This window comes from Archocentrus centrarchus, chromosome 13, assembly GCF_007364275.1.
Source record: "Archocentrus centrarchus isolate MPI-CPG fArcCen1 chromosome 13, fArcCen1, whole genome shotgun sequence".
NCBI lineage: Eukaryota > Metazoa > Chordata > Actinopteri > Cichliformes > Cichlidae > Archocentrus > Archocentrus centrarchus.
The window spans coordinates 3,725,595-3,748,316 of NC_044358.1; the positions used below are offsets into that span (position 1 = coordinate 3,725,595).

The 22,722-nt window shown below is 41.1% G+C and overlaps 1 protein-coding gene across 2 annotated transcripts; it reads left to right on the forward strand.

The window, feature by feature from the left end:
• Window positions 1–4,248: 4,248 nt before the first annotated feature.
• On the forward strand, window positions 4,249–19,389 carry LOC115790920 (endonuclease domain-containing 1 protein-like). Of its 2 annotated transcripts, XM_030744935.1 has the most exons (7): window positions 4,249–4,379; window positions 17,101–17,207; window positions 17,293–17,381; window positions 17,515–17,626; window positions 18,014–18,182; window positions 18,535–18,878; window positions 19,133–19,389. In XM_030744935.1, the coding sequence occupies exons 2-7, from the start codon at window positions 17,133–17,135 to the stop codon at window positions 19,139–19,141; spliced, it is 798 nt and encodes a 265-aa protein (XP_030600795.1). In that variant the 5' UTR covers window positions 4,249–4,379; window positions 17,101–17,132; the 3' UTR covers window positions 19,142–19,389. The 2 variants fall into 2 exon arrangements, with proteins under 2 accessions (XP_030600795.1, XP_030600794.1); XM_030744934.1 differs by having other exon boundaries at window positions 18,535–19,389.
• Window positions 19,390–22,722: the final 3,333 nt, after the last annotated feature.

The window sequence follows — 22,722 nt, forward strand, 5'->3', positions numbered from 1 at the left end:
ATACAAAGAGAAGAATCATGAATAGTATGTTTTTGTCCTAAAAAGTGAATCATAGTAACATATTAATGGGGACATCAACCCTCAGATGATTCAGCTCTGATTGCTTTTAGTCAGCGGTCACATGGTGACTTGTTGAATGACACTGTGTTGTGAGGCCTATGCAGAGCTGCAGGCAAACAACTAACCCATCTTCTTGGTGTGAAGCAGTTTCTAGTCCAACTTCAGCTAAGGGGCCAGTTTCTTCTGTTGGGCCAAGGTGATGTACTGATATCTGAAAGGGAATATTGTAGTTACAGTTGTGGTGGTGGTGGTGGTGGTGGTGGTGGGTGGGGGGGGGGGGGCAGGACAGAGTAGAAATGCTCCATAAAGCTGTGACGTCTCCAGCAGCCTGCTTCTCTCTTCAGAGTTCAGAGGAGACGACGGACACCAGATGCGTGGGATGTTTTCACTGTTGTCCTGTTACTGTTTCACTGTTGCTTCAAAAACATTAAAACATATTTCACTGATCACCACGCAGATTCCCTCTTTCTGTTCACAGCTGGACACATTTTGACACAAACATTCACATCCCAGTATGCCACAAACACACAGGAACACTTTCATATTGATGAAAAATATTAAATATATTTTTGATTATTTAGAAAATATTTATTGAAAAAAATGAAAAGCACCTGGGAAGAGCACATAGATGAGGAACTAGAGGACACGTGCTGAATGACAGTCATGCCGTGAGCATGCAAAGGTGGGCTACCGAGGATCTGTAGGGTGTTGACTGCAGAGCGCTTCTATAGCTAGGCATCACTGGACAGGTACAAGGAGGAACAACAGATCAGCTGCTGAAGACAGAGAAAGCGCAAGATGGCTTTGGAACAAGAGGGCAGATCTGTGCTGCTGGGATGCAAGCTGGAGTCTGATCAATCCCAGGTGGATCACCTGGGAGAAGGTGTGTGATGCTGAAAGCCCCAAAACACTGGGTGACCTCATGTTACATCATTGATGACTCCTCCCAGCACAGCCATGAGATCACCTTTTAGAAATGAGAATCACCTGTTAGCCTAACCAGCATATTTGATTGTGACAGGAAGTGGACTTGCCACAGCCAACCAGGAGGTTCAAATCCAGAACCTTCTGCCTGTGTGACAAACGTGCCAACCACTGCAGCACCATGCTGCCTTATCAAGTTAGTCACACCAGAAAGCATGCAGAAATGTGGAAACAGCAGATTATTACTGAGCCTTTTAGGCCCCTGAACACTAAACAGACTAATTTTATAGCAAAACACAACAAAAAAGCAGTTATTTTATTAGGTTTTTATGCTAAAGTTACATTTTAAGCCTTTTAAAGAGTCAAATAAAAGTATATATTTCAAAGGCGTTTAATCAAATCCACTGATGCCATCACATCAAAGTTTTCAAAGCTAAACGCTTGATGCACAACTTTATTTTGCTAGAAAAGCTGCATCTCTGCATATTGGCTGAAAGGTTTGATAAAGATTTGCAACAAATAATCAGAAATTAAATATGAATTAAGGTAGTTTTGCTCAAGTCCATTACACCTCAGTCCTGAAACATTTCTCTTTGGTAGACAGTCTTTACAATGAATAACAGAATGAACAGGAAACAATCTGTTATTAATGCAGGTGTTCAAGTCCTGCTCACATTCCATACACTTACTGTTCCCTATACATTACAAAAATATTATTCCACAGTCTCGAGGTAACAGGATAAGTCGTGTTCCTCAGCTGCCACATGCGAAATCAAATATGATTTTAAAAGAGAAATTCAGCTCTTCTTCTCTCCTGTCTCGTCACTATGGAGGTGCTCAATGTGTGTCCATATGCACCACACCTGCAGAGAGAACATCTGTGAGAGGGAGTACTCCAGTGGAACTTTATGTGTCATAAACACAGTCACAAAACATGTTTGCTCCTACAGTACCTCAGCTGACAGAGCCAGCAGGTGGCCTGCAGCCAGCAGCAGGATCCCCACATCCTGGATCCACAGAGGCAGCTCCAACCGGTGGGACAGCACCCCCCATCGGCATGCATACAGCCACACAGGGAGGCAGTGCAGGCCGCTCACCACCCAAACGCCCAGAAACCCTGGGAGGAAAGAGGTTTATGCGGAGCTGTGCAGTGCACCAGCACAGTGGCAGGAGGATTACCGTTTGCCATGATGGCCTGTATGAGTCGAGGGCTGCTGCTGAAGCTGTTCTTCCACTGCTCCCCTCAACTGTTGTGGTTACACACAAACACGCACCACGCCAGAGCAGACACCAGTCAACCCCACTGCAATTCAGTGCATACAGGACATCAGACAGGATACTGTTACTACCACCACTGTTAGTGTGTCACAAATGTTAAGACATCAAACAACTGATTATAGATTTTATTTTATTTGGCCTTTATTAGATAGTTGACAGAGACATGAACGTGGGGAGAGAGAGAAGGGAAGACACGCAACAAAGGGCCACAAGTTGGACGTGAACCCGGGTCGCTTACATGTGGCGTACGTGGTGGCCTGCTCACCCACTGAGCCGCCCCAGCGCCTGAGTGTAGTGTTTCTGGTTCCACTGGTGTTTGCGGTGCTGTGTGTTTTGTCCGTCACCAAGGTTACACACAAACGAATAAAGGTAGATTTCACAGAAATCTAATCTTTTCCATCCTGGTCACTCCCAATGAAGATCTTAAGAAATTCAGCTCAGCCTCCTGTCTGTCTGTCAGTGTCACCGTCTCTAAACCACACAGCATTGTAAACCTTCCCTTTCACTCTTGCTGCTCTCCTTCAGACACAGATGATCCCTGAAACTTGTCTCCACCCTGCCTGAACTCTCTTCTTCACTTCTCTTCTTCACTGTCCATTGTGCTGGCTGGTTGAGCCCAGGTATTTATACTCATGTACCTTCATGAACTTTGTCCATTGAATCTTCACTGTTACACCTGTCTCCTTCTCATTCACACACATGCATTCTGTCTTGCTCCCACTGACTTTCATGCCTCTTTTCTTCAAAGCATACCTCCAACCTCTCCAGGTTCTCTTCCACCTGCTCACTATTTTCACTTCAGATCACAATGTCATCTGCAAACATCATAGTCCACAGAGACTCCTGCCTGAGCTCACTGGTCAGCCGATCCATTACCACTGCAAACCAGAAAGGGCTCAGAGCCGTGCTTTCTCTAGAGCCACAGAGACACAGTGCAACTCCTTTTGACCTTCTTTACTTCTCCACCAACACTTTAAAAGCAAACATCACATCTGTAGTGTTCTTTGTCAGCTGCTGCTCGCTGATTGTCACCTCTCTTCTTAAGCTAGCTTCAGGGTTGTACTGAAGGTTCCCAAGAGCACAATGTCCTCCATACTTCTCAGATGGAAGAAGTTTGGAACAACCAGGACTCTACTGAGAGCTGGACGCCTGGTCAAACTGAGCAGTCCTGGGAGGAGGGCCTTAGTGAGAATCTGAGGGTCACGCTCAAAGGCGTAGGAATGGGTTTACTATTGGGGGGGACACATACTGGAAACCTGACAGATCCATAAATACTCTGAGCAAAGCAGAAAAAATGCTATTTGATCTTTTACTTCTCTTTTTTTTTCCTGCTCTCAGTGGAGACGGACACATTTTTCTCTTCTCCCCAACCTTCCCTATCTACCCCAGCTTTTTGCTGCTTAGAGCATCCCTTTACACATCCCCGAACTGGAATTTAAATTATGGATCTGGTCAGCTGGTCTCTCAACACTATTGATGATCAAATTCTTATCACGAGGAGATTGGGAGAAGTGGAACCCTCTTTCCTCTGGCCCAGCTACATACCCGGCTGGCTATGTTATGCATTCTCGTGGGGATGGAAGATAACGTTCTTGGCTGTACTGTGTGGACGTGGCATATATATTGATACCAGGATTTTTCCCAAATTGGACCTGGGCATACCTGCTTTCTGGGCGGCTGCCTATGAGGGATGCAGAAACAGTATGACCAGTGGGAAGCAGCGTGGAGCGGTAGGGAGGGGTAACTCCTGCCCTCCATGTCCCACAGGTGCCAAGGCTCGGCAAGCCACAGACCCAGCTGTCCACACACACACACACACACACACACACACTCACGTCCACATGCACCAGTCACACACTCATACACACACGTGTAACATACATGGACACCTAGTGTTAACAAGATTTTCCTGATTTACTCATTTCCGGACTCAATGAACGCATCACCATCCCATAATAGTGTTTTCTCGTAGCCCATTGCATAGTAGTTTCCTCTTAATGACGGAGCAGGACTTCGCTTCGGAGCTCACAGTTCGCTCTCTTTCAGTTGGACCAGTACCCTCAAATAGTTGCTAGAATAGTTATTGTTTTCGCCTCAGTGGAGGACTGTCTTGTCGGGTAAATCATGGGTTTTGTATCGTTAATGTTTATGTGTCCATGAGACTGTAAGTTTGCCTCTTTGATTGTCTGGCTAGTTACGAAAAAGCGTCCAGTTCGCTGTTGAAATACTCTTCTCTATAGTTGTTCTAACTGTTTAATTCTGAGTGTTGTTGCCGTAATATTCCTTTTTGTTATGATAACTATCGTTGTGAAATCTTTATTAGTGTCTTAGACGAAGCGGAAGTTGGTTTCCGATTGCAGTTTCCGATTCGGGAAATGGCTAAAGGGCCATTTCCACTTAATTTTTCGCTATCTTCAGCATCTTTAATCTGCTCTAGTTAAAAATCTACAACACCTACACACTTCAAACCTGGACTAGATTATTCTGCACTAATAGTAGAGTATTTAAAACCATGTGTGTGATTTGTGAAACCTTTATCTGATTTGTGAAACTTAAATAAAGGGCGATTTCAGCACCTTTTTTTGCATCTGGATCACACTAGAACTGCTCCAGCTCCAAAACTACAACACCTACACACTTCAAACCTGGATTAGATTATTCTATCGTACTGGCTAAATAATTAGAGCACAATGAAAAGAAAAGTCTAAATAGGCAAGTGTGTGTTAGTATGACAAGTCCTAGTTAAAACCATAAACATGCCAAACTTCAAACTTGTTAACACTTTTATTTCACAGCTTTTCTTTGATTTTAGACATTTGATCGTCGCTCTATTTCTGCTCATAGTTGCATGAGAAGCTCCTCTCTCTCCCTGCAAAAAAGGCATTAAGTTATGAATCACTTGAATTCTTTTTCTGTTTCTTATACATGATTATTTTTGGATTGTCATATTGCTTCAGTCATTTTAATTCTCTTACCTCTCCTCCACTTGGCCATGTTCAATTTGTTCCACTGTTTCAGCCCTGGTTAGTGCTCTGGTGTTTTCCAGTGCATTTATGAATGCCTGCGTTACATCCAAAAATGTGATGGTAAAAACGGTTTTCTAAAAATACAAATATTTACTTTACATTCTATTAAAGGTTACAAAGGGTTTACGCTAACATGTTTCATTATTTAAGACACTGCTTCACCTCACCTATTTCTGCCTATCTTTGTTGTGACCAGTGGACTTTCAAACAACAGATTTCTTTTGAAAAATGTTTTTGTTGCACTACTGGTCTTTTTTCATAAGTCAATGAGCATGAAGAACAGGTGCTAATGACCTCATTATTTTACTCAGGTGTGTTAAAGATTAGATACATTTAAAAGATGCAGGATACCAGCCCTGGAGACCTGGATTTGACCCCCCCCCCCAAACCTAAAGGAAGCCTTACCTTAAAAAAAGAAGAAGAAGAAAGAGCTTTATTTGTCACATACATATACATGCAGTGAAATTCATTCTCTGCATTTAACCCATCACACACATGGAGTATGTAGTACACACAGCACAGCATGGAGCAGGGGGCAGCCAAAGGGCGCCCGGGGAGCAACCTGGGGGGGTGGGCTTGCTCAGGGACCCACAGTGATGCCAGCCCGAGGATTTGAACCAGGGTCCTCTCAGTGATGAACCCTCTTCTTCTCCCCTAGGCCACCACTCCAAAAGGTCAATTAAACCTAATAATACATACATTTCAATTGACAGTAGTAATCAAACAAGCCAGTAAAGTTCAGATTATGATTCACACCAAGCAGTTTCTTTATCTGAGGAAACCCAGCAGATAGCATCCAGTCATGGACCTGCAACATTCACTCTTTGTTCAGCATGGAGCCACAGTGGACAATGATTTGCATTTGTCTTTAACTTTGCAGCAAACCCTTATAGCAAGCAAGCATGTAGCGACAACTGAGAGCAAACACTTCATTTAACCTGGAAGAACCTTCCCATCGTCAGCGTGAACAGCCATCTACCATGACCAACTAGGGGATTAAGCAGATACACAACACTGAAAAAGAAGCACTTATGTAGGAGTACTTTCTGTGTTAAAGAAGAGCAAAAAGATAATACCAGAAGAAAGAGCTCATGAAGTTGTTGGAAGCATTATCCCAGTTGGTATCAGAGATAAAAAAAGAACCCAAGACCAAATCTTCCTACACTGAAGATGAAAAAAATTGGAGGAAACAGAAATTTAAATGTGGAAATAACAGCAAAATAATGCAAATTTCAGAGAAGGAGGAGTTCAGTTGTCGTGTGGTCCAGATGGAAAAAAAAGTGCTGAAATGGCCCTTTATTGAAGTTTCAAAAATCAGATAAAGGTTTCACAAATCACACACATGGTTTTAAATACTCTACTATTAGTGCAGAATAATCTAATCCAGGTTTGAAGTGTGTAGGTGTTGTAGTTTTGGAACTGGATCAGTTCTAGTGTGATCCAGATGCAAAAAAGGTGCTGAAATGGCCCTTTATTGAAGTTTCAAAAATCAGATAAAGGTTTCACAAATCACACACATGGTTTTAAATACTCTACTAGTAGTGCAGAATAATCTAATCCAGGTTTGAAGAACAAATCGAGGTCCGGGGGGGTTCTCCCTTGATGCCAAAGCGTATGAAGGGCCATAGTACGACCGCTGTATGTACACAAAACACAGCAACAGCAGAGTTTTCAGGTTTCCGGTGTTGTGCCAAAGTGATTTCCATTTTTTTTTTTTTTTAAGTATTATCTTTGCTTATATCAGTAAATAGACCATGGTGCAGAGGATTTATGAAGGGCTTGTATATAAAAGAAGAAATCACTTGTGCCAAAAATTACAATTACAAAGGACAAAGACAAGAACAGACAATAAGTGCACAAGGTCTAATGAGGGGAGTAACAACAGGTGGGAAAACAGCTGACCAAAATTATGCAGACAAGACAAGGGGAACAAGACTGAATACAGCACACAAGGAACATGACACTATCAAAATAAAACAGGAAGTGGAACCTGAACACAAAACACCCAAACAACAAACTGAGAAAACTAAACTATAAGAAACACTAAGAAAAACAACCCAAAAAACACAACAAAACAGAGCTAAACAAAAGAAACTCAAAACACTGGGTCACCGGCCCAGGACCATTGCACTAGGTTAAAATCATACTTGTAGATCCACCAGTTCAACTTTCTCTTCTCCCAATTTGTCTCTGCACAACTTCACACTGCCCCGCCTCTCTCCCTCACCGCTTCACCTGTAAAACATGCAGGAAGCGACAGCATGGCGGTGTTGCCAACTTAGCGACTTTGTTGCTAGATTTAGCGGCTTTTCGGACCCCCCTGGCGACATTTTTTCGAAAAAGTGGCTAGCGACAAATTTAGCGATTTCTTCCAGTGATGTCCACGACTTCTGGAAACCTGAAATCCTCCACTCTCACCGTGTTTTGTGTACATGTACGTACAGCCTTCGTACTGTACCCGTTCATACGCTTTGGCATTTCCAGTGAAGTAGACTTCACCAGACTGGCTTTTGAAAGAAAAAGTCAGCCTTTTGCTATTTTTGCTCTGTATCTTTTCTATTCACATTTTAATAGCACAGCTGTGAGTCTTCTTTTATAGAGAAAAAAGCGTTCATTTATTTGAGGAGCATTATTTTTTAAATATGCCAATAATTGTTTTTTGAGCAATTTCTCGTGTGCATCTACAGCTTTATGTTAATAAAAGTGCCCATGTGACCTTTAGGACATGTAGCTTTAACTCAAAAGTGCTTTCTTGTTTATACTTTTTGGGAATAAAAAAATATTGAGATATATATCGTATATCGCCATTCAGCTAAAAAAATATTGAGATATTACTTTTGGTCCATATCGTCCAGCCCTAGGTATAAACAGAGTGAAAAGAGGTGAATGAAAAGAAACAGTGCATCACAGGAACCCATCAGCAGGCTGGGCCTATTGCAGCTTAAATAAGGGATGGTCCGATCTGCTGTGTGCCTGCGCGGAGTCATTTTGCGCCTCATCATGGGAAAATGTAGCTTTCCCAACTTTGGCTCGATGACCCGGCATTCAAAGACTGGCTTTGAATCTCATTGAAACTATTCAAAGAATGACTGTAACGTAGTTGGAAGTAGTTGTAAATAGTTTATTCTCTCGGTTTGGTCATGCATGTGTACAGTAAGCAGAATACCCTTGGGCCAGTGGAGATGAAGGAAGCAGCTATGTAGCACTGAGGCACAGTGGAAAGCTGTTATGTCATTCAAACCCAAAACTGAAATTCATTTTTGAAAACATGGACGCAGCATCATCCACATTACAGAAGAGAGGGACCATGTGGCTCGTTATCAGTGCTAGGTTTGAAACCTGCATCTCTGATGGTACCGGGGTGCATAAATGTGTGTGGCAGCTGGCACCAGGGTTATTATAGTTAACGAAAACGAACGAAATAACGAAAACTGAAATTGAAAAAACATTGTCGTTAACTGAAATAAATAAAAACTATAATTAAAAGGAAAAAACGATAACTAATTAAAACTGAATTGTGAGTTTACAAGACTAACTAAAACTAACTGAAATTATCGATAAACTGACTTTCATTTACTTGTTTTTTTTTTTTTGTTTGTTTTTTTAACCCTTGTGGATTGATATGAAATCATTTTTTCCGCTCTCAAAGTTTAAGCTGGGAGCACCATAGGGTAACTGTGTGAGTGCGCATGTGCGTGCGCTCACCGCGCTGGTCCGCACAGTAATGGCTGCGGTCTGCCGAGAAAGCGGCAGAGTCCCGTATGGAGGTTCTTTGAGTGCAAGAGCACAGATAGAATCGAAAGTCTTGTTGTGGATGATGAAAAATGTGCGGAACATTTCTCAGTCAGGAAAAACCAGCAACATCAAAGTCCACCTGAGAAGCGCACAACAGAAACCGTTCTGATCCTACCAGGTAACCTGGCCTGCGCCTCTGAGAAACGGGACTACTTGTCGGGTCCATGCAGCCCAGAACGTTGAGACTAAACCGTTTAGTCCTTGTGCGTTTCCGGCTACTTTATCAGTCAGAGAATAACAATTAGGAATAATAGCATCAATATAAGGACTCACAAGTCAAGTCAAGTCAAGTCAAGTTTATTTATAAAGCACATTTAAAACAACGACGTTGACCAAAGTGCTGTACAAGATCTGTAACCCCAAGGACTATACTAAATAAAAATAAAAATATATAAATAAATAAATAAAATAAAAATAAATAAATAAAAACATTAAGAACAATAAATAACATAAGAAAATTAAAAATTAAAACGTTTAAAACAAGTACCATAAAATACCATAAAACAATCATCTAAAAGGAGGTAGCACTGCAGCCAAATGCCAAGGAAAAGAAATGTGTTTTTAATAGAGATTTAAATGTGTGTATCGTCTGAGCTGTGCGGATATGGAGAGGTAGATCGTTCCATAGCTTTGGTGCTGCTGCTGCAAAAGCTCGATCACCTCTCTGTTTTAGTCTAGTTTTAGGCCTCTGTAAGAGCAGCTGGTTCGATGACCTCAGAGCTCTTACAGGGGTGTGACAGTGAAGCAGCCCAGACAGATACAAAGGTGCCAGTCCGTTTAAGGCTTTAAAAGTAAGCAATAAAATCTTAAAATCGATTCTAAAACGGACAGGGAGCCAGTGAAGGGATGACAGGACTGGGGTAATGTGTTCGTGCTTTTTTAAACCGGTTAAAAGACGAGCTGCCGCATTCTGGACTACCTGCAGGCGGCGCACAGATGATTGATCTATGCCAAAGTACAGAGAATTACAGTAGTCCAGGCGGGAAGTAATAAAAGCATGAATAACTTTTTCCAGGTCCTGCTGTGGGAGATAAGGTTTTACCTTGGCAATGACTCTGAGTTGGTAAAAACTGATTTTGGTAACAGCACTTACTTGCTTCTCCATTTTAAAACGGAGAAGCTCAAATGTCAGAAAATTCCTGGAGGGAGACTGCTGAAACTATCAGTATGGACCAGGGTTATTATAGTTAACGAAAACGAACGAAATAACGAAAACTGAAATTGAAAAAACATTGTCGTTAACTGAAATAAATAAAAACTATAATTAAAAGAAAAAAACGATAACTAATTAAAACTGAATTGTGAGTTTACAAAACTAACTAAAACTAACTGAAATTATCGATAAACTGACTTTCATTTTAAGCCTTGTGGATTGATATGAAATCATTGTTTCCGCTCTCGGAGTTTAAGCTGGGAGCGCCACAGGACAACTGTGTGAGTGCGCATGTGCGTGCGCTCACCGCGCTGGTCCGCACAGTAATTGCTGCGGTCTGCAGAGAAAGCGGCAGAGTCCCGTATGGAGGTTCTTTGAGTACAAACACCTGCACACGACCACAAGGTAATAACACACACAATCCAGCTACACAAGCATAAATGCGGACATGAGGTCGGCAACTTCTGTAGGTTGTGTACAGAGGCCGCAAAGACCCTCCAGGTTTAATTAGCAGCATCTAACCAAGCTAGCTCCAAAACAGAAGCAGCTTCAGGTGGTGAGAACATCAGGATGCAGATGGATTTGAGCTTTGACTCCTTCAAAGAGTTTGTTTTTGTTTAACACCACATGTAGGCGTTATTAATCTGCTGCACTGATGCTGAACTTTATTGTGGAGTTTATTGTAGAATTTATTGAGTTTGGGAATTCATGTTTTTCTTTGTTTCTCCCTGTTGATGTTCATGTGTGTCCTTAATATTACACACATTTAGCATGTCTTGTGAACAGGTCGTTGTTGAATATATTTCTTTAAACGGTATCTTTTGTCAAGTTTTCATTACACAATAGTCACTTTTGCGCCTTGAATCTTGCACCTGATCAGGTATGAAAATACTAAAACTAATACTGAAACTAACTGAAACTAACTAAAACTAAGCATGAAACCAAAAATAAAAACTAATAAAAACGAGCAAAACCACTCTGAAAACTAATTAAAACTAACTGAATTAGAGAAAAAAAAGTAAAAACTAACTAAAACTAAACTATAATGTAAAATCCAAAACTATTATAACCCTGGGATGGACGTGAAGGAATGAAGAAAGTGAAAAAAAACAGGGACAAATATGTTTGCAGCCAAAAAAAACTGAGCACAAAGAGGAGGACCAAAAAAGAAGTCCCAGCCTGCACCGCATATAAAACACCTGCACGACCACAAAGTAATTAACACACACAATCCAGCTACACAAGCATAAATGTGGACATGAGGTCGGCAACTTCCGTAGGTTATGTACAGAGGCCGCAAAGACCCTGCAGGTTTAATTAGCAGCATCTAACCAAGCTAGCTCCAAAACAGAAGCAGCTTCAGGTGGTGAGAACATCAGGATGCAGCTGGATTTGAGCTTTGACTCCTTCAAAGAGTTTGTTTTTGTCAAACACCACATGTAGGTGTTATTAATCTGCTGCACTGACGCTGGAGTTTATTGTAGAATTTATCGAGTTTTGGAGTTCATGTTTTTCTTTGTTTCTCCCTGTTGATGTTCATGTGTGTCCTTAATATTACACACATTTAGCATGTCTTATGAACAGTTGGTTGTTGAATATATTTCTTTAAACTGTATCTTTTGTCAAGTTTTCATTACACAATAGTCACTTTTGCGCCTTGAATCTTGCACCTGATTATGTATGAAAATACGAAAACTAATACTGAAACTAACTGAAACTAACTAAAACTAAGCATGAAACCAAAAATAAAAACTAATAAAAATGAGAAAAACCACCCTGAAAACTAATTAAAACTAACTGAATTAAGGAAAAACATTAAAAACTAACTAAAACTAAACTATAATGTAAAATACAAAACTATTATAACCCTGGCTGGCACATGTGTAAAGGCACGATCAGTCCTGAAAAAGATATACAGATTTAAGATTAAGTAGAAAAATATCTGTTTAAGCATTTTTTGGTTTCTGTGTTCTGTTGTTAATAAAATAAGGTTGTGTTTAATTTACAAATGAATGCACTCTGTTGGTACACTTTACACAGCAGCCCAACATTTTCAGAACTGGGTTTGCATTGTAGAGGGTGACAGCACGAACGATTCACTGTCTTTCCTTGTTTCAGAAACGCTGAATCAGTCTGTTTGAGAAGTAAATGGTGCAGAGGGTGGTTAGGACTATGACAGCTCATTTTGCGACTTCCTGTCCACCACAGCTTCAGAAGTTCAGCCAATCACAGAGACAGCTTTCCCGATCAGTTTTTCAAGTGTTTCTGTCACCAGTTCCAATGCAGCTCAACAGGCAGACCACATCAACTGACTGACAGAAAGTCTCCAAAATTTTGGTGCACACATCTGAGGGTCTCAGCTTCCTTAGGAAGAAAAGAACCCACTTATCCTCTTCTTGTATACAGCCTCAGGTTTGATCTTCCTGTTCAGTCTGTTGTGTATGTGGTTGCCTGGGTACTTGTACTCATCCACTACATCACATTGGAGAATGCACTGTTATACTTTTGTCCATATATAGAACACAAAAGCTGATATGTCTGCAGTTATCAGAAAGACATCATATGGCCATAACCGAAATACACAGGGTATTATAATTTTTGGTCATTACAGGTGTGCTCCTTATTATACCTACAATACTGTGATGTCACACCCACTTGTGTAATTCTCAAAAATTATTTAGGACACTCAGTGTATTCCAGTGAAATTACGAAGGACCGATCTCCCATTTTCATGAAAGCCAAGTACTTCATGTTCCTGAGATCACTTATTTCCATTGCAGTTCAAGTTTTTAGTACATAGAATAGAAGAGCTTTATTTTCATATGTCACATATAATGAAATTGCAGGTGCTTCTCCCACTGTGCAGCAAAATAAGTATAAAGCAAGGATCCTCAAATCCAGGCCTTGAGGTCCGGTGTCTTGGAGGTTTTAGATGTGTCCCTGATCCAACACACCCGAGTCAAATATAGAAGTCATTAGCAGGACTCTGGAGAACTTGACTGCATACTGAGGAGGTATTTCAGCCATTTGAATCAGGTGTGTTGGATCAGGGACACATCTAAAACCTGCAGGACACCAGACCTCGAGGCCTGGATTTGAGGATCCCTGGGATAAAGTATAAAGAAACAACTGAATACGATAAAACAAAACCCCCACAGTTTTATTTACACAGCTATGGAGTTATTTATGCAAATAAGGAATTATATTTACACAGTTAAGGAAAATATCACAATAAAGAATATATACTATGGATGTTTTCTGGGTATAGATGTGTGTTGTTATTAGCAACAGTAGCAGCAGTTTGGTATTTATTGCACAGACTTGCAACCATCAAGGTGGTATTGCACATGATGGTTAAGTTAATGCCTCCACTTGTTTCAGAAAGAGCATTCTGTCTTCTTCTGCCTTTATTATACGTTAAAAATATAAAATTGCATAGTGGGGTTAATACATAAGTACAATCTGTGACGACAGTTTGCTTGAGAATGCATAAAGTGGGCGAGAGCAAGCACTTACATTGCAGAAAAGTGAATTTGTGATGAACTAGTGTGGTCTGCACTTGGTCTTCTTCAATTGGTTGGCTGCAGTTTAACTTAAGTAGCTGAGAAAACCAGGGGGGAGGGCATGGCATAATTTAATAAAATGGCGTTTTAAGCGGCATCATATCTGTCACAGAACGCCGTTTTTTACGGCGTTCAATGTGGTCAAAGACGCCGTTTTTTACGACGTGCCAAAAGCGGCGTTCACTGTGCACGCATGTGACGTAAAATGCGGCGTTCAGTGACCAGAAAAAACGGCGTTTTTTACGCCGCTCACCATGATGCATTCACAACGCCGTAAAATACGGCGTTTTGATGGGATTTTCGCCGTAAAAAACGGTGTTTTAAAATTATTTCTTTATTAAACGCGTTAGAATAGTGGCAAATTATGACCTTGATGGCTTGCCATACTGGCGCGTCAAAATAACATCGCCGATTTGAGATGACGTAGCATCGGGACGCTGCTGCCATGAATCTAAACTGCAGACTTCAAACTATGTACCAGTTTTTAAATTACGTTGATAGGCCAAGTAAAACCAGAGTTATGCTCAATAATTTACGCCATGCTTTTTCCTGTATTTGTCTTCACCTTCGATGCGCATTTTGTGCAGAAATAAACGGCGAAAACATGAGTTTTGCTAACAGGAAGTGTTTGCTAATAAAAACAAAACAAAATAACTCCCGACAACCCCTTTCCTATTGGTGGAAAGATCAACCAATCAGAAAATTATGCGGTAACACAATGAATTTGGGTGCATTTGACTGCTGCAGAGCAGGTGAAAAAGTGGTAAAAGAGACATTACTGGCAAGTTTTTCCTGTGATGGGCCCTTCCGTCTTTTGGAGGACAGAAACTGTTTTTTGAGGTGGCATAAATAATTTGTTTAGCATCTTAATGTGAGTCCTGATTGCACTGCCAATAGTTGTACACAAAAACACCTGAGGCCTTTCCTGCATTTTAATGTGAATAGTTGTAGTTTTGCAAATTTACAACTTATATTTGCATTTTAATTGTAAAAATAATTTGTTTAGCATGTTTCTGATTTTTACAGTAAAAAAAACTAACTTTTTTCTACTCTGTTTTATGTTTTTATGTGAATGTAAGTCCAATGTGTTAATACAGTATGTCAAAATGAAAGAATAACTATACAGTCACACACATGAGGTCATGCTGAAAAAAAAATGATACCAAACAAGGCAAGGTAAACAGTTTCTAATGTCAACTATGAAGCTAAAAACAAAAATAGTCAAAAATGGCCAAATATACCTCGGACCCCAGAGGTTAAGACGGTCATGGGGAATGATCGAGAGGCGTTTTGTAAAGTGTGCAGAAAAAATATAATTTTGACCTGAAACGGTGTGACGGCGATCAGATCACACCGAGCATCCACCGTTCACCAGCAGCAGATTCGTGTGCGTGTTGAGCAGATCCCTATTTTGTTTTTTGGTGCTACACAAAGCGCTGCAATTGCAACCTAAAAGTCAGCTATGACCACAAGTATTGCCGTCACACCTCAGCAGCAAACCAGTATTCCAATATTTTATTTGAAAATAAATAATCGGCTTGTGAAACTTGAATTTCATTGCATTTTGTATATATTCTTAAAAAAACTAATTTAGATAGATTCAACTCATTGTGTGCACAAGGCACACAACGAAATGATTGTTCCAGATCACTGAAATGTGTTTGGAATATTAATGTGTATGAGGTCTTAGTCAAGACAAAGTCACAGTTACCTTCAAGTAAGTGGGATAAAGTTTTGTCCTTGGTGAGAGATGGGCGATCATCTTACATGGCTTATTGCTGTGAATCCGCCGCCACCCCAAAAAGCCTGCTGCTCGATTTCATCCTGCTAGTAAAAATATTTTAGAGGCAGTAAAAATAGGTAGTAAAAGGTAGTAAATTTAACTCTAGGATTCCTGTATAAACCCTGTAAATGTTTTGTAAAGCAATTGAAGAGCTGATTCTGTCCACACTAGATTAATACAAAGCCATATTGTCCTGGCTTCCATATGTATTCCATATGGTTTAAAAATACTCAGATTATAAAAACAGTGTAAACTAGAAACGCACTCAGCAGAGGGCATATCTTTCCATCCCCAAATTTTCTATGTGCTAATACTACACTGCAGTAGATACTATGTTGTTTTTGAGTTATCCTACTAACACACAAACGTGACTGAAAACATAACCTCCCTCCACCTATCAGTGGGTGCAAGGGTGTAGAATTAGGTAAGGACGGTAGGAACACATCACTACCAATCATGGGGTATGATTAGATGTTAGATTCAACTCATTGTCATTGTGCACACAAGGCACACAACGAAATGATCGTTCCAGATCGATCGTGCCAGAGACGAGCATCTGCTGTCATGCAGCCAGAGACCGGTGCTACCATTAGGCAATGTGGTTCAAGTGTCCTGCCCAAGGACACAATGCAGCGCAACCTTCCGGCTGCAAGGCGAGTGCCTGCCCACTGCGCCACTGCCACTTGATTAGTTAGGGACGTAGGGAGATGTCCCTACCAATATTTCTCTTTGGGATGCTCTTTTACTCCCAATCATGGCACTAATTTGTCTTTTTAGCTGACAGATGTTCCAGCAGCTGTAACTGTTCTTGTGATATTCAACAAAGTAGTATTGTTTCAAATTTCCCACCAAGATCTAACAGGATAAATTAAGGGTCAAGTATGAAGACTCACTATAACTTGAGTATTTGGCACTGGCATATATGAGGTGATATGTTTTTCACTTTTAACAATCTCAACAAGCTTAATTTAATTAATTCAAATTTACCTGTGGCATGGCAGCTGCGTGAAATGATATCTGCATTCTAACTTTTCCTGAACAAACTGTCACACAGAGAAAAGAGACCAAAGATAAGGTGAGGTGAAGTTAGATATAAAAGGAGCAGTTCCTGCAGAGAGCAACATGTAACAGCAGCTCAGCAGGTGAGCTGAATCAAGGAAAGACGCCTATTGTTTTATAGAGCAGTTATTTGGAGTGGCTGTAGCTCAGTAGGTAGAGCAGGTCACCTACTGATTGGAAGGTCAGCGGTTCAATTCCAGGCTACATGCCAATGTATCCTTGGGCACGATACTTAACCCCAAATTGCTCTCTGACTGTTCTGTCAGAGTATGAATGTGTGTGAATGTTAGCTAATAAAAGCACTTAGCTTAATTAATCATGGAAGTGCTTGTATGCATGGGTAAAATGCAATGTGTTGTATAAGCGCTTTGAGTGCTCAGACTGAGTAGAAAAGAGCCATCTATTTTCCACACTGATTAAAAACCTTATTCCTTTTTTTGCGACGTGTTATTGAGACAGACAAAGGATCGATTCCCGTGGATTTGTCCAGAATGCAGAGCTCGGTGAGCGTGTACCTCCTTCTGTTCATCTCTTCTGTCAGTGCAGAGGTTGTGGCAAACTTTGAGGTTTGTGCTCCCATACATTCATAAATGTTGTCAGAGGGGTATTCTGTGTGTGGTCTAACCTTGTTTCTACTTCTCTCTTATGCAGCTGTGCAAAAAGTACTTTTACAAAGACCATGTGCCACAGTGGCCTGCTGCCAATACTCACATCCACATCTGCCAGGTGAATGCCAACAGGTAATCCTTCATATTAAATAAAGTGTTAAACTGCAGAGTTAGGCTTTAAATGGATTTGAGTAAAATTTATATATATAATTTTAAAGGTTACTTTTAAAATTAAATCTTTCTAATGCACTCTCTGAACCACCAGCTACCGCTTTGCCACCCTGTATGACACCATCAACCGTATTCCCATCTACTCTGCCTACACAGTTGAGGAAAATGGAAAAATTTCAAGACCACGCTGGATGGTAGAGCCTCAGGTACAAAACACCTTTACACATTTGTTTCAGCAATTTGATCCATTCAGTTTTCTTCCACACACAGTCAATCCCAGACTTCCTGGCAGATTCACTTAAGCTTCATCAGACATTTAAAATGTTATCAAAGAGTGTAAAAAAGTGACAAGATTGAATGAAGCAGCTTTTTGTCTGTGTTTAACATGAAGATATTACAAACTGCACCAGAATGGGTCATTCTCCAGCAAACAAAGCACTTATCTATTTTTGTCCCAACGCTGTCCTTTCAGCAGTTAATGAGCTGTTAAAAATCAAACCTGCGTCCATTTAGAGCCCCTGAACTGACCTCTGTCTGTTTATGCTCTTATAGTGTGTTTACACCACACCTGACATGACTCTTCTACCTTACAGCTGGTAGATCAGAACTATGAAAAGGAAATGATGACAGAGGATTCGCTGAAGTACAAGCATAAAGTAGAGCCTAATGTAATGGGAAAGAGACAGGCATTAGATGAGGACTACAAAAAGGCTCCAGAAAAATACGATCGTGGTCACCTCAACCCTGACTCACACCACGCAGGTAAGAAAGGTCAGATCTGTCCTGAAGGGGTCTATTTTGTTTTTCTTTTGCACACTCGGTGAGACGTACATGCGTGATGTCACGTGTGGGAGGCAGAGCACACAGATGCTGTGTGATGCCACCAGCCTATCCGAGGAGCAACACTTCCTGTTGTGTATCAAAAAGGCATTGAAGAAAAAACCTGGAGACAGTTTGATGGTCAGATGTAAACAACCCAGAACTTAAACTGTTTCAGTTCTGTTAGTGTTTTATGAGGAGGACATAGACCTTCCTACACAGCACTTTATCAGTAACTCATCATCTGTCACTCTCATCCATCCACCAATGACTGACTCTCCATCATTTTCTACAGATGATGCTGCCAAAGCCACTTACACCCTGACCAACATAGTTCCCCAAAAAGACAAGCTGAACCGTGGAAAGTGGAAAGAACATGAAGACAAACTCAGAAAGTTGTCCAACAATAACCAAGTCTTTGTTCTGGTCGGTGCAATTCCATCTTCGGACAACTGGATTAAAATAAATAATGAGCCTCGTGTAAACATCCCTGACTACATGTGGGTCGCTTACTGCTATTTTGACAGAGAATCAAACTCTTTTAAGAGTGGTGGCGCCACAGCAAAGAACACTGAAAACAAGCTCTATGAGTGCTCCCTGAGAGACCTTCAAGAGTTTCTTCAAGAACACATTCAACAAGTAGGTCAATTGTTTCATGAAGACTGTTATGAAAAGAAGAGTGCGGGTCCATCTGGAGCAGGGATAAATCCTTGCAACATATAACCCAGAAATAACCCCGTTATGAGCTCATAGGGTAAAATGGCAGCTTTTTGCTATTTCTACTTTGCATCCTTTCTTCACTCGTTTTTGCTTTAAACTTTTTTCCCCAGATGTGTAAAAGATAAATATATTAAACCATAACCAGCTGTTTTTTTTTCTTTTCATTTTGACAGTTACTGTGATCTTCAAATGATTCTTTAACAACTGTTCATGTCACATAAAAATGTCATCTGAAGATGTTCATGGTGCATTGAAATCATACAACATATTCCAAAGATGCATAAAGGCTGGTGCATGTTTTCTGGACAAATACTGATGTATTCCTGCACCTCAGCACATGCCTGATATTTTAATGATGCTTTTACACTGAGATAAGACTCGAGTTTCTGCAGCTTGTTGCCTATTAAAATCTGATTAAATGCTCACAGCATCACATGTGTGTGTGTGTCATCTGTGTTAAACACAAATCAACATTAAGCAGTCTGTAATGAAACGTCACCTCAGAGTGCAGACAGATCATCTGAAGTTTTTATCTTATAAGAATAAGTGAGAAATATGGATTTTAGAGAAACTTAGTTTTTTACCGTTTGCTGAAAACAATCATGATTTTTATTTCCTATATGCCTTAATGTAGAGATGTGATCCTAAAATCGGGGCGCTTTTGTGCTTATTGAACTTATAAATCATACTGATTTGAATTATGTCATCTTACCTGTTTAACAGCTGGAAAATTAAAGCTACAAACACTATAAATACCACAGAAATACCTACATTTAAAAACCTATCAGCATGTAATCGCAGCAGGCCAAGACTCCACATTTGTGTTCATGTATTCATTACTCTTCACCTTGCTGTGAATTTCATTAAAAGTGACTCTGAATTACACCTGAGATCATAAATACAGCTAGAGTTTGGCTCATAACTATCTGTACAAATGTTAGATTTAACTCTGAAATGAGGACGTCTCATTTTGTTAAATATCTGCTGCCTCGTGGCCTCCTTGTGTCTAAAACTGGCTTAAATTTATTTATGTACTCCCTGTATATAATTCAGGGAAGGGCGTACCGGGTATTTGCCCGGTGGGCCGGCAGTCCTCAGGGGCCGATGCTGTAACTTAATACAGGAAGTAAAACGCAACACAAAACACAGGGAACATGGGACTGCCAAAATAAAACAGGAAGTGACTAAACATAACAGACGCAGACCTAAGGCTCTATCTGTGAACCAATAGGCAATTGAAATGTTCACAAGGGAGCCAATCAGGTCACTTCTTTTTTGTAATACCGGTGCACGGCACAATGTCAAGCAGAGGAGTAATATAAGTTACCTCACGTATAAAATATTATTGATTGATTGAAGAATGACTTTAGATTTTAATATTCTATGTCTTAGCAGTGGTACCATATGAGTGAGCTCTGTCCATTTTTATTTATCATCAAACGCCAGAAAAGCAACTCGTAAGGGAAAAAAAAGGGACAGCAAAGAAAATGCAAAGATGCTTCAGATCATTGAGGTGTGTGAGTGTGTGCATGCAGGTGTGTAATTGAAAACGTCGCACTTTTCCAGGAGAGGGCGCTATAATTGAAGCTTCGAGTAATTAACCTATTTTCGAAACAATTGGTTCAAGTGGTTCAGTGCTTCACAAAAGCTTCATTTTCTCATCACTATATGAAAGTAAACTGACAACAAGCTGTTATAAAGCAGCCATATTGATGGCAACATTCCCGACAGCCCGTTTGACCTCATTCAAAGAGTTTCTGCCTCCTGCCGCTGTCTCCGCCTCCCAAACACTCAGCTGTTCAGAGGGGGGCGGGGGGAGCGCAGTGACATGCCGCTATGTTTCAAATAAAAGCACGCGACTTAAAGATTCCACAATCAAGTATTTTTCTCCTCCGTGGTGTAATTTTCGCGTGGGACAAATGCCCCTGTCTCCAATATTCGTCCCCCCCGGTTCCCACGCCTATGCCATTACCCCCTCGTTCGGAGTCAGTCACAAAATAAGCAGTTCAGTCAAAGAAGAATCCCTGCAGCCTCCAACTGTTACAGAACAGAATCAAAAATATAAACAACAAACAAACAAACTTGCAGCAGGTATCGTGTGAACACACACACACGGGCACATGTGCATGCGCGCATGCGCACCCCCCCCCCCCCTTGCATTCACACAGAGATACTTTGGAATGTTGAAAATTCTTTATGATCCTTTGATGTTTAGATGTTAGAACGTCTTAAAAGAACCCACATTTGAAACTTTCTTCCAGTATCAGACTTCTCACCTGAGTGCAGCACAGTTTTGGAAACGACTTTGAAACATTTTCCTACCAGCAGCTAAAAGACTTTTGAAAAAGTTCTCAACAGCTTGCTGAACAAACTCCGCTCAAAATGTCAATGTACGAACCATCCAGTGATCTTGACATCTTTGAGGGAACCATGCTGGGAAAATGCCACAGAGTGGAGGCTTTCCTTGGAGAGGGCGCATTTGGTTTTGTAACCAAATGTCGAAATACCCAAACCAACGAAGCTGTTGCCATCAAAGTCAACAAGAACCACCCTGCAATTTTGCAGCAGGCAAAAAAAGAAATGTTCATCCTAGACAAGCTGCGATGCCTGGATCCAGACAGCTGCAATATTGTCAGATGGAACGGCTTTTTCATGGACAGGGAGAATATATGCCTAAATTATGAACTCCTTGATCAAAGCCTGATGGATTACATGGAGGAGCGCAGGTACCAAGGCCTTCCTGTAAGTGAGCTGAGGCCAATTTTGTATCAGCTGGCCAACGCCCTGTCCCACCTCAGTTCCATGGGAATTATACACGCTGACATCAAGCCAGATAACGTCATGCTTGTGGACCGCACTCAGTCTCCCATCAAGGTGAAACTGATCGATTTTGGACTAGCTTGTCCCGTGTCGACAGTAATTCCTGGTGACTGTGTGCAGACCATTTGGTACAGGGCGCCTGAGGTGATGCTCCAGGCCCCATTCAATCAAGCGATTGATATGTGGTCACTGGGCTTGATAGCTGCGGAGCTAGCCATAGGGCGGCCACTGTACCCTGGTGATGGTGTTTATGATGTTTTCAAATACATAATAGACACTCAGGGCCAGCCACCAGACTGTGTCTTGGATCGTGGATTTGATCCAGATTATTTCTTCATACAAGAAAACTGCGGTCATCAACGCTGGAGATTCAAATCTGAACAACAATTCCAACATGAGACAGGATACCAAGCCCAAGAAACACGATATGTGAAGCTCAAGTGTCTTGATGACATTGAACAATTAATGAAAATGAAAACAGGCCACCAAAGCGGTCAAGATTTGTTGGTGAGCCTGATTAAACGCATGCTGCATTTAGATGCCAACCAGCGCATCACACCCTTGGAGGTTCTCAAGCACCCGTTCTTTAACCCCGGCCCCTCACACAGTTCCTCCAGAGACCACTGTAACATCACGGAGAACACAGAAGACCAAAGGCTCGTTCTCTGTCAGCAGCCTTCCAGTTGGCCATCAGAAAGTCCACAGAGCATTAAGTGGAGTGTCCAAAAGCCAGCTGAATCACCTAAACCAACACTGCCCAACAAGTCAGTGAACGCACCATCCTTCCTCCCCAGTGATTTTGATGTTTTTCAAGGAGCCATACTGGGAGAATGCTACAAAGTGGAGGCTTTACTCGGAGAGGGCTGCTTTGGTTTTGTTACAAAATGTCTCGATACCAAAACCAACAGAGCCGTCGCCATCAAAGTCAACAAAAACCACCCCA